This window comes from Staurois parvus, unplaced genomic scaffold (assembly GCF_062004578.1).
Source record: "Staurois parvus isolate SC_StPar_1 unplaced genomic scaffold, SC_StPar_1.0 ptg000414l, whole genome shotgun sequence".
Lineage (NCBI taxonomy): Eukaryota > Metazoa > Chordata > Amphibia > Anura > Ranidae > Staurois > Staurois parvus.
Window position 1 is genome coordinate 3,017,085 of NW_028318210.1, and position 13,159 is coordinate 3,030,243.

Here is a 13,159-nt window from a genome sequence, read left to right on the forward strand (position 1 = left end):
TGAGTGGAATCAAGGAGCAGATGGAACCTTGTTTACAGTGAAAAAAATGTGACTTAAGGTACCTTCAGACCAGAGTCCTTAATCTGGATATTTTTTTCCCAGTGCTCTGGGGCTTTGAGAGATCTACAGCTTTGCCAGCTGTCAGCTTCTGGTAAAAGGAAGTCTAAAATGTTGGAAAACTTGTCTCAATCACTATTAGAGCTGATTCACACATGTGCGGATTGAAGCTCAGGTTTCACAGCTAATTGATACAGTAGTTGTTCACTGGTTCATGCCAGGTTTACATCAGGTTCAGGACAGGATTAGCTCAGGATTTTATCCTGTTCACACATATGTGGTTTATAAACGGTTCCCATAGAAGTCAGTAGCCTGTAATCCACACCTGAACCTGAAGACACTGCTCAGAAATCGTACAGGACTCTTTTTCAAACCACACTGAATCTACACTGCCAGTGCAACAGACATATGTGAACAGGCGCCATAGGAAGCAGTGTTTTTTTCATGTCATGCAGATTGGATGTGGTTTAAACCACATCCAATCTGCATATATGTGAACCGACACTTATTCTGTCTTGAAAAAAGTAGTGCCAGCAGATCTCCTCTGCATGTATATGAACAGGAGCATATAGCGGAGCAGCCTGTGGTCAGACCCTGTTGGTGACAGCACCTGGATGATGCACATTTTTCCCTTACAGTTTACATACAGTTCCAGGTCCTCCAGCCCCTTCATCCAGTCACAGGTGCCTTCGAGACTTGTCACTCCGCTCCAGACTTACATGCAAGGCTACACTCTGTTCCATCTCAGGGTAAAAACAACTTTATTGTTCAAGTTCCAGCATGAACACTAACTCCCCAACCCACCCCTTCCTCTGATATGTTTTGTCTCCTTGTGGAACTTAATCGTAGACTCTACAAGCATTCAAAGACAGACTGAAAAAGCAGGAATTGACATTCCAGAATAGAGGTATGGGATGAAAAAATGTGGATGCAGGTGTTGAGAGTTGTAACAAGCAATGATGGCAATATGAACTGCATGTACTTTTAGAGTTCTTGCTACACTCAAACCTGGGGAGATCAAATCCAGCTAAACAGAAAGAGACCATTAAAGAGTACTCATATTTAACATAAAGGGTTAAATTCACTTTGATGTTAAATGTCATCAGCATTCATTCGATAATTGAAGGTAAACTGTACTTTACAAGGGGTGCAGTGTATGAGACAAGTAGATGGGGGCTGAGTACTGAACCCTGTGGTACTCAATTTGTGAGAAACAGAGACACAATTTTGCAGTGTCACTGGAGATAATGGCACTATATCTGTAATAAGAAATTCACTTTAAAACACCATAAAAGATCTGTTAGACAAGTAGAAAATAATTTATATTAAAGCAGTGTGTTTTAGCCCAAAGAAACTCAAAGGCTGAATAAGAAAATGGCAATCAGCTGTATCTACGGTGAAAAGATGTATCAAATAATATTAGTAGAGGATATTCATAATTAGCCTTGCATTTAGATTGTGAGGAATGCAGGGCAGAATAAGTGGGATCAAACACTGATTGATTAGGGTAGAATTTGGTAAAGTACGTGCAAACTTTATATATTCTAGAAGCAAAAAGTAATTGGAAGCAGACCAATAGTTAGCTTGATAAGTGTAGAGGAATGGCATTTATTGGTGGGCATTGTCCGAGCAGCCTGGATCCTCTTCTTCTTGGGTCCCCCATAGGCTCTCCTGGCACCTCCTGTCTGTTGGGTGCCCCCACAGCAAGCTGCTTGCTATGGGGGGAACCCGCTGCTCCGTGTGGCCATTTACACACAAAGCCATGGCTTGGCCCCGCCACCCCTATCTCCTCATTGGCTGACTGGCTGTGATTGACAGCAGCGGGAGCCAATGGCTCCCACTTGCAGTCTCAGCCAATAAGGAGGCAGAGATGCAAGACAGCCGAGGCTGACATTCACATCGCTGGATCTCGATGGGGCTCAGGTAAGTATTGGGGGAGCTGCTGCACACAGAAGGTTTTTTTACCTGCATGCATAGAATGCATGCAGGTAAAAAAACCTTCAGCCTTTACAACCACTTTAAATCAGAGGGTAGATACTAAAAAGTGAAGAAAAAGAGAGGTAATTGGATCTAAAGGGCAGTCGAATGAGAGGAGGTGAAGAGATGGAGCAGACTTAAAGGGTAAAAGATGTAAAGGCTAAAAAATAGCAAAATAATAATAATATAGCATATGCAATTGCTACACAAGTCATATTGTAACTGAATGCTATTAAAAAAAACTTTTCCTTAGTTCCACTTTAATCCTTTGTTGCTGGGAGAATGGTGTCAAAGGTACATAAATGAGACATCAAGACATCAACTTCCCTTTCTTTTTTCAGACTCTAAATGTAGTTCATCACAATGTAGTCTACAACTAAAAGATTCCACCTTCAACAAACCTGCAAGGTAACCCCTGTCTGAACTTATCAAGTCACTAATTTCTAATCATTACATAGTTCTGTTATACTTAGTGACAAAAGTGTGAAGCCTGTGTAAATTCTAAGTATTAGAATTCTATGTATGCCCTAGGCAGTATGATCATTGCCTGTGTGATCTCTAATATAAAGACTATATTAAAATAACATTTTGAAATGTTAGATATGTAGGTTAGGCTCATATTTGCAGATTTGTTGCAAGTCTACAGAACATTTGGAATATAACCTTGACCTCTGCCTTCTGTCCAGTCCTCTTTTATAAGGCTTCATCTTTCATCAGTGGGGGCAGGGGGTACAATTTGTAATCATAGGCCATAAAGTACACCTTCCAGATATCTAGATTTTAAAAGGACAATGTCTAATTTTGGACCATGAAAACTTGCTAAAATAAAGAAAAAGTATTTGATGTTTTATCAAATTCAGAAGTAAAATGTAAGTGCGTTGATGGCAAAGCGTATACTGTAGTATACCGTATACCAGCAGTTAGAAAGTAAGGGATCCACAGGTATGCATAGGTTAGTTATAGAGCTGCCCTGGCACCATTATCTTTATGTAGTCAACTCAGGAGCTTGCATACAAATTCTTTACTCTGACCCCTGGTTCACATATATATGCGGCTGTGCAGGCTGCGTTTTGCACGGGCACAAGAGCCCATTCATTTGAATGGACTCCAATGCCCGTGACACGCAGGTAAAAAGTCCCTGCACTTGTTTTGAAAATGCAGCCTGCATGTGAACCTCGGTTCCCAGCACAGTTGCGTTTTCCAGTGCGGGCGGCGTGCCATTAGAACTAATGGTACCCGCCTGCCGGTCCGCATTTCTCTGTGCTGGTGGTGCGGCTGCACAGATTTTCGTATGGATCCGCAGCAGCACCACTCGCACAGATGTGAACCTAGGGTGAAAGCTTTCAGTAATTCCCACAGAGCTAGAACAGCAGGAGGGGTTCCTGATTCCCTTAAACAGGTGTAGAAGGTGAAGCAGCCAATGTTTTCTCAAGTCTCATGAAGAGATTGCATCACCGAGGTATCAGAGGGTCTGCTATTACACTTTTTTTTAAGGTTATACAATAATATTTGCATCTTTTCTTGACGTAAATCTTAATATGCTTTTCAGAACTTGTATATGTATTGTTAGAAGGTACATTTTCTGTGTTCAATCAATAATGAATCTTTCTTTTTCAGTAATAGATTTGGCTTCTTCTTCAAAATCTCCATTAATTCATTCTTGCTGACATAGAAAATGGTTAGTTTCTACTTCCACTTAAATGCATCAATATTCAGTATATTAGCTTTACCTAAATGGTTCTGAAAACCATATCGGAACATCACAAATAGCAATTGAGTAACCTTGCAAACAAAAAGGACTCTGAGTACTTGCCAAAAATAACAGAGCTATAAATATGTAAAATGAAATGCTGGCTATCCCGCTAAAACAATATTTAACAAACAACGTTTTACCAGTCATCCTGGAAGAGCCAAAGAGTCAGGAGGCTGGAAACTTTGTATACAGCCACATTACCAGTCATTCTAGAAGAGCCATGTGGCTGGAAACTTTGTATACAGCCACATTACCAGTCATTCTAGAAGAGCCATGTGGCTGGAAACTTTGTATACGGCCACATTACCAGTCATTCTAGAAGAGCCATGTGGCTGGAAACTTTGTATATAGTTGATAACATTTGTACAATCTGAGCATAGGCAAAGCTGTGCGCTTTATTTTTTTAATGTATATACATATGTCACATACCTTTCTGAAATGCTAAATCGAGACACCTTTAAGTATGTAGGCAAAGGACAGATCTCTGCCAAGGCCCCTTTTACGTGGACCACAAAAATCTGATATGCATGTAGCGCTCACCCCTGCAAGGGCTGCTGTATCTGTGACCAGGGTTCTTCCCATTAGTAACACTGCAGCCAAACACACGATTCTTGTCACTCTTCCAGCTCATTAAACAGTCTATGCTTTCTTTGATGCTTTAATGAAAACTTGAACTTGGATATGCAGAGGGTGACTGTAGGATACTCCAGTAACTCCTAGCAACAACTTGAGAACACTAATCTCCCTCTTAGAACTGAGAGCATGAGTCCTTGTTTGCAGCAAATATTGAACTGAGCTTTTCAGGAACACTGTAATATTGCATTCCCTTTAGGTAGAATCGAGAGAAGCTGAATCTATTGCAAGGAGTATAACAGCAGCACACAGCTTGAGAGGAGCTGACTCTTTTGTAAGAGGTATAACAGTAGCACACAGTCTCAGAGATCTCTCACACAGGTCTGTATTCATTAAAAGCCCTTGAATATAAAGCAACCTCCTTCCATTATCTTCAGAACTCCTTTTCCAGTGATCAGTGATACCAGAGCAGATCCCCAAGGAATACACTCCTCTTGGTTAGCTTCAGCAAAGCAATTGTAAGATGGACCCCCAAACCAGCAGGACTGGGACCTTGATGAGCAGCAGAAAGCAGGAGCACAAGCTGGCTGCCCAAGAGGGCAACATGTCCCCCAGGCTGGACTTCTCCTCTCCAGGACAAGACCCAATTGCTCTAAGTCTCAGACTACTTATATACCCTTTCCCAGTAGCCACCTGTGCATGGCTTCATCAAGATTGGCTGAAACAGTGTGAATATTCAGGCTACCCATTACAATTACTCCAAAACTATATTCCAGAACCTACTAGATAGTTACGATAAGTCAGGGAGAAAGCAATCAATCAAGAAGCCTGTGAGACACAGAACACACCTAACCAATCATATGCAACTGCACTGACTACAGTGAGCTAGAACTAACACAGGACTTTCAGCCACACTGATTGCAGAGAGGCAAACTAAATTTGCCTAACAGAAAATGTAGCTCCACTGAACACAGTGAGCCAGAACTAAATCTATCTAAACCTAGCACTTATCTAGGAGGGTGCTACATGCAGAATATGAGTGCTGTTTTGACCTCTATTTTTCCATTATATTGATAAATAACAAATGCAGTTTTATAGAGGTTGGATAAAGTTTAATGCAGCATAACACTTTTGGTAGTAAAATTGTACATTTTGTATATAGATGCAAGCATCAGACCAAAAGACAGTGGGGAGCTATGTTTATGGCATAGAACAGGCATCACCAAATGGCAGACCAAGGTCTAGACCTGGGCCAAGGGACAGTCCTGTCTAGACCAACACGGCCACTGTGTCCTCTTCCCCTCTCCGCTGCTGCCACAGCAGGGCTGAGGACTGGAGGGGTAGCAGTTCAGGACGGAGGGTAGAAGCAGCCCCACTTTTCAAGTTAACAAGTGGTGATTAGCTGCTATGACGCAGGGAGTTCCTAGCAACCAATCACTCACTGGTAACCAGGAAAAGTTGGGAAGCCCCTTGAAGGACCTGGTATGGATTAGGGGGACCCCCATGCTGTTTTCCTTTATTTTTAATTGATCAATGCTGGCATTTGTTTATTTACATTCTGCAATCAGTGCGGAATCCCGCTGACAGCAAATGAGTCATGGATGTTAAGGACGCTTCAGCCACCCACTCCTAAACAACCAGCTATTCTTCACAATGAATTTGGATCATTTGTTATGTTATCAAACAAATTCAAACATTGAATTCATAGAAATGAAATGAATGAAACAAATGCGCTTGTTATTTTCGTTATAATTTTTTTTTCGAATACATTGACATTGGTTTCTATGTCTGTTCAGTAATTTAGATACATCTGAATCTCTGAAAATGAAAACTTCATCCAAAAAACGAATGAAAACAAAATGAATCACACATGTCTACTATAGAAAGTATCAGAAAATGTACTGAGCTTAGCCATTGATTAAGTGACATACACTCAAGCAGAGTAGCCACGCACAGCTGAAACCTACAATTTTACAACTGTTATATGCATGTAAAAATGTCAGTTTGTGGAGGATCAGTGGGGTTATATTCCCCTTTGCTTCTCCCCCAACTGCTATATTAAAGGTAATATAGGGAGGTGAAGAGAGGAGGCGGGGTGTGCTAGAGAACAGACACTTACTGGGGTGTCATTTTCACTACCAAGTTCACATTGCAAGTCAACAAAAAATTGTAGTAAAATGCTGAAAGTAAGCATTTATTTAAAATACTTGAGTTTTCTGCGCTTTTACTTGCATTTCTATGTTGTTGACAGGTTCTGTCCCATAGATTACTGAACTACTACAATGGTTGCGGAATGTCTGGGGAAGCTGTCCTGGATTTCCCAGCAGATGCTCTTGGTCTCATGCCTGTAATTTTGGTGATACTTTAGGGCTACAGCACCCATTGTCCAATGTGTTAATCACATATTAAGTATAATGTCTGGTATAGAAGGGGGTGGGGAGAGAGGCCAAGTGAATAGCAAATAAATTCAGTGAAGACTGCTTCCTGTTGAGATTTAAGGTAATATTAGGTAAAATTCAGTTAATTAATGGAAGTGGAAAAGTCCTCTAAGATGAGGCAGTCAACAGGGAGTGAACACAAACACAATCCAGTCTTTTGGGGGAAAAGGGTTGAGCGGGGCAAAATGGGACACAAAGTGCTTTGAAAACTTTGCAGGGATGTGTGAATAAATGCTGTAAAGTAAGAATGGTTTAAAAAATATGTATTTTAATTGTTTATTTTTATCAATTTACAAAATGCAAAGTGAGCAAACAGAGGAAAAATCTAAATCAAATCAATATTTGGTGTGACTACCCTTTGGCTTCAAACAGCATCAATCCTTACACTTGGACACTTGTAAACTTGCACAAAATCAGTGATTTTGTAGGGTTGGAGTCAGGTGTATGATTAATCAATTATACCAAGCAGGTGCCAAGAAAATTTAATGCAGCAGATGAAAGACACATCATGGTTCCTTTCTCTTTGTCATTGGAAGATGTCCAGCAATGCCATCAGCACAGAACCAGCGGAAAGCAGTGGGATCCTGTATACCCACCAGAAATGGTCTTCATGGAAGAATTGTGGCCAAAAAGCCAAACCTCTGACGTGGGAACAAGGCTAAGCAAATCAATGAGGCACCAAAACATAGGAACTGGGGTGCAGAAAAATGGCAGCAGGTGCTCTGGACTGATGAGTCAAAATTGTAAATATTTTCCTCTAACAGAAGGCAGTTTGTTCACTGAAGGACTGGAGAGTGGTACAATATTAAGTGTCAGCAGGCAACAGTGAAGCATGGGGGAGATTTCTTGCAAGTTTGTTGGCTGCATTTCTGCAAATGGAGATTTAGTCAGGATCTATGCTGTTCTCAATGGTGACAAATGCAGGCAGATATTTATCCATCATGCCATACACACAGGAAGGTGTGTTATTGGCCCCAAATTTATTCTGCAGCAAGACAACAACCCCAAACACACAACCAATGTCATTAAGAACTATCTTCGGAATACAGAAGAACAAGGAATACTGGTAGTGATGGTTTGACCCCCTTAACATCATCAAGTCTGTCTAGGATTACATGAAGAGACGGAGGGTTTTGAGTCAGCCTACATCCACAGAAGATCTGTGGTTAGTCCTCCAAGATGTTTGGAACACTACCTGCTGAGTACCTTCAAAAGCTGTGTGCAAATGTACCTAGAAGAATTGATGCTGTTTTGAAGGCAAAGGGTGGTCACATGAAATATTGATTTGATTTGGATTTCTTTTCTGTTCATTTACTTTCCATTTTGTTAATTGATAAAAACAAAACTTTAAACACTTCTATTACTGAAAGCGTGTCAAGGATATCAAAGGCATCCAGCAAGGATGACCAGATCAGTGGGGCATTACCTTGAGAAATCAGGAACCAGGCTCAGTAAAGTTAAATGAAGTTTATTAACATAAATATCACTCTTACAACACCAACAACACCAGCACAGATAAACCATAAACAACGTAAAGTGACAAAATAAATGTGAAAGTGCAGCAACCCAAATGATAACTTAACTAGCTACAGGTGTACCTCAGTTTACAAACACCTCCTTTTTGGTTTACGAATGAAAATCCATTGAAAATAATGTCTTGGTTCACAAATTGTTTATTAATTTTTTTCGCAATACGAAGTGTATGTCGGTGCTGATTTTTAAATGCAATTGCTGGCTTTTTTTTCTTCACTATAGCTCACAGAATTAGCTGTCACTTTCCCCGGAGTTAAGAAACTAAAAGGAAACATTGTTTCTTTTAGCTGGGGGAAAGTGACAGCTGAATCTCTGAGCTATAGTGAAGAAAAAAAAAGCGATAATTACATTTAAAAACCAGCACCATTATAAATAAAAAAAACGGTGTGGGGTCCCCCCTCCCATCCATACCAAGCCCTTTGGGTCTGGTATGGATTTTGAGGATTCCCCATGGATTTCCCATGCCAAAATAAAAAAAAAATGGTGTCTGGGTTCCCCCCCCCAAAATCCATACCAGACCCTTATCCGAGCATGCAGCCCAGCATGTCAGGAAAGGGAGGGGGATGACCGAGTGCCTCACTGCTGTACCATGCCAAGCCACATGCCCTCAACATGGGGGGGGTGCTTTGGGGAAGGAGGGGGCTCCCATGTTGATGGGGACAATGGCTTCTTCCCCACAACCCTGGCCGGGGGCTTATCGGAATCTGGAAGCCCCCTTTAACAAGGGGGCCCCCAGATCCCAGCCCCCCCATATGAATTAGTATGGGGTACATGGTAACGCTACTCATTCACAAAAAACAAAAAGTGTAGTGTGAAAAAAGACAGGACTCAGTCTTTGACAAGTCCTTTATTAAAAGAAAATAATAAAGAATGTCCCCCGCAGTAGATCCAACATCAATCATGATGCCCACTGTCACTGCTGCTGCCACCGACCCAAAAAAAGAATTAAAAAAAGAAAGGCTCCGCTTCCGACAATGGCCCCTGGTCATCTGCCTGCTCCGGTGGTTTGACAGTTCTTAAATATGTAAGGGGCGGGGCCACCCGGGGACATCTTGCATGTGACTCCACCCGATGTGACATCAATGATGTCACATGGGGCGGGGTCACTCGGGTGATATACAGTATATATTTGGCAATTAATTGATTGTGAGCAAATTCACCTGGATTAAACCTCATTTTTTTAAAGCTACAGTAATATACAATAAGTACAGACTTGCTCAAGGCAGCTGATGACTGCTAGTGTGTGTCACGTGCAAGAGAGCCACATAGTGGCAGTCACTTGGTCTATTTATAACCAGCAGGAAAAAAGTACACACATCTGAGGCAAATTACAGCACAAATCCAGGGCTTTTTTTCAGCCGGAACTTCAGCCAGGCTTCTGTATTTAGAAGTGACAGCACTCCTATCCAGGCTGCTTAGTGCAGCTGGTGTACTAATGCTGGGCATCCAGGCGTTGCTCCGCTGCAGTATTCATCACCCGCAGCATCTCTCACCACCACCTGCTGCCTATCACACTAGACTCCTCCTCAGCTCTGACGTGTCTTATGACAGGTCATGAGGAGGAGCCTGGGAAGAAGGGCATCTCCCACCCTTCATCAAGCCACGCTGTATCTGAGGCCTGTGTTGGGAGGGTAGATTTGGGGAGAGAAATTAAAAGCATTTAGTGTGGTATTTGTACAGGAATGGGGATGGGGGGCTGTGCTGGGAGGGGGAAGACAATCTTGTCAAGGATGGGGATTCAGGGGTGGAACTCTGCACCCTGTACCTAGCACCCTCCAGAACTCTGCACCTTCCTGAACCCTGCACCCTGTACCTAGCACTCTCCTGAACTGTGCACCCACCAGAACTATGCACCTAGCACCCCTCTGAATTCTGCACTCTCCAGAACTCTGCACACTGTACCTAGCACCCTCCTGAACTCTGCACCCTCCAGAACTCTACACCATATACCTAGCACCCTCCTGAACTCTGCATCCTGTACCTAGCACCCTGCTGAACCCTGCACCCTGTAACTAGCACCCTTCTGAACTCTGCACCCTCCAGAACTCTGTACCCTGTACATAGCACCCTCCAGAACTCTGTACTCTGTATATAGCACCCTCCAGAACTCTACACCCTGTACCTAGCACCCTCCTGAACTCTGCTCCCTGTATCTAGCACCCAGCTGAACTCTGCACCCTGTACATAGCACCCCCCAGAACCCTGCACCCTGTACCTAGCACCCTCCTGAACCCTGCACCCTGTACCTAGCACCCTTTTGAAACCTGCACCTTGTACCTAGCACCCTCCTGAACGCTGCACCCTGTACCTAGTACCCTGCTGAACACTGAATCCTGTGCATAGCACCCTCCAGAACCCTCCTGAACTCTGCACCCAGTACCTACTGTAGCACCCTCCAGAACTCTGCACCCTGTACCTAACACCCTCCTGAACTCTGTACCATGTACATAGCACCCTCCAGAACTCTGCACCTTCCTGAACCCTGCAACCTGTACCTAGCACTCTCCTGAACTGTGCACCCACCAGAGCTAAGCACCTAGCACCCCTCGGAATTCTGCACTCTCCAGAACTCTGCACTCTGTACCTAGCACCCTCCTGAACTCTGCACCCTTCAGAACTCTACACCATGTACCTAGCACCCTCCTGAACTCTGTACCTAGCACTCTGCTCAACTCTGCACCCTGTACATAGCACCCTTCAGAACCCTTCACCCACCTGAACCTTGCACTCTGTACCTAGCACCCAGTTGAACTCTGCACCCTGTACATAGCACCCCCCAGAACCCTGCACCCTGTACCTAGCACCCTCCTGAACCCTGCACCTTGTACCTATCACCCTCCTGAACTCTGTACCCTGTACCTAGTTCCCTGATGAACACTGAATCCTGTACCTAGCACCCTCCTGAACTCTGCATCCTGTGCCTAGCACCCTCCAGAACTCTGCACTGTGTACCTAACACCCTCCTGAACTGTGCACCCTGTACATAGCACCTTCCAGAACCCTTCACCTTCCTGAACCCTGCACCCTCTACCTAGCACCCTCCTGAACTCTGCACCCTCCAGAACCCTGCACCATGTACATAGCACTCTCCCGAACCCTGCACCTAGCACCCTCCTGAACCCTGTACCTAGCACCCTATTAAAACCTGCACCTTGTACCTAGCACCCTCCTGAACTCTGTGCTCTGTACCTAGCACTCTCCAGAACTCTGCACCTTCTACCTAGCACCCTCCAGAACTCTGCACCCTCCAGAACTCTGCACTCTGTACCTAGCACCCTCCAGAACCTTGCACCCTCCAGAACTCTGCACTGTGTACCTAACACCCTCCAGAACCCTGTGCACTCCTAAACCCTGTACCTAGCACCCTTCTGAACTCTGCACCCTCCAGAACTCTGCACCCTGTACATAGCACCCTCCAGAACTCTGCACCCTTCAGAACTCCCCACCTTGTACTTAGCACCCTCCTGAACTTGGCACTCTGTACCTAGTACACACCTGAACTCTGCACCTTGTACCTAGCACCCTCCTTGACCCTGTACCTAGCTTCCACCTGAACCCAGCACCCTCCAGAACTTTGCATCCCTGTACCTAACACCCTCCTGAACTCTGCACCCTTTACATAGCACCCTCCAGAACTGAACCCAGCACCCTCCAGAACTGTGTATCCTGTACCTAGTACCCTCCAGATCTCTGCACCCTGTACTTAGCATCCTCTGGAACTATGCACATTGTACCTAGCACCCTCCAGAATTCTGCACCCTGTACCTAGCACCCTCCAGAACTCTGCACCCTGTACCTAGCACCCTCCAGAACTTTGCACGCTGTACCTAGCACCCACCTGATATTTAATGCCGTATAGGACCCACCCACATGCAGTTGCTGCAGCACACTCCATATCCTGCCCACCCCAGGGGAAGTTGGGGGCGTGGTTGAATTCCTGCACTTATTCTCTGAGAAAAAAAGCCCTGAGAAAAACAGTTCAGAATTCTTCAGGACTCTATCCAGAAAAATAACATATATTTAAACTGTCTAACATTTAAAAACATAATAGTTGCATATAGTCTCAAAGTAATATATATACAACAGCAGTCTCTCAACAGAGCATTAGTGTGACACTGCCATATGAACAGCAGTGACTTAGAAGCTCAGGCACTATTTATCCATGTAAGGCCCATTTCCACTTCATTGCTTTGGCAGTTTTTGAAATGTTGCTGGCATAATTATGTTTGGAACACAACACATCCTTTGTTAACGCCAGAGATATGTTGTGTATGCAGCATTTTATTTTTATCTGACTGAAGAATTAAAAAAATGTTTTACAAGTACATCTTTTATGCCTCAATACTCTGCATTTCCTTTAAACAAAACACAGAATACATGAAACTTTCATCAGTGGAAGAACCATGTACAACATCATCCAGTCCATACCGCCTCCTTCACAGCATTATAAATTTTACGAAGTACAAATGAGATTAATATGTCAGCGTATTGTGATATCTGTTTTCTGTTCCTTGTCTCATGTGCCGCTCTGCATTTGTTATTGCAGTGTCAGTGAAAAATCAACCATGGCTCAGTCTTCTGATTCAAGCGTTGGAGTTACAGATCCTGAGGATAACACTCCAAACATGATTGTCTACAGAAAAGTAAGAGTCTTTCCTTTCCTTAAACTCTCAGCTGAAAATGATCAAATACCTTGTCATAATGTAACTATATTAATCTAACATTACAATTTTAATACAGAACTCTATTAAACTTTCAGTTTTTGGGGGTTTTTTTGTCACCTGTTTGCTCTTTGGACAACAAATCAGGTCTGTGATGATCATGATTA

At 43.4% G+C, this 13,159-nt stretch overlaps 1 protein-coding gene across 2 annotated transcripts in view; it reads left to right on the top strand.

Moving 5' to 3' along the window:
* RGS6 (regulator of G protein signaling 6) overlaps positions 1–13,159 on the top strand; it is a 577,949-nt gene that overhangs the window by 73,080 nt on the left and 491,710 nt on the right. For both annotated transcript variants that reach the window (XM_089686857.1, XM_089686858.1), the window contains exon 2: positions 12,878–12,974. In XM_089686857.1, the coding sequence (XP_089542983.1) occupies positions 12,897–12,974 (78 nt within the window). In that variant the 5' untranslated portion in view covers positions 12,878–12,896. The remainder of the gene's footprint in view (positions 1–12,877; positions 12,975–13,159) is intronic.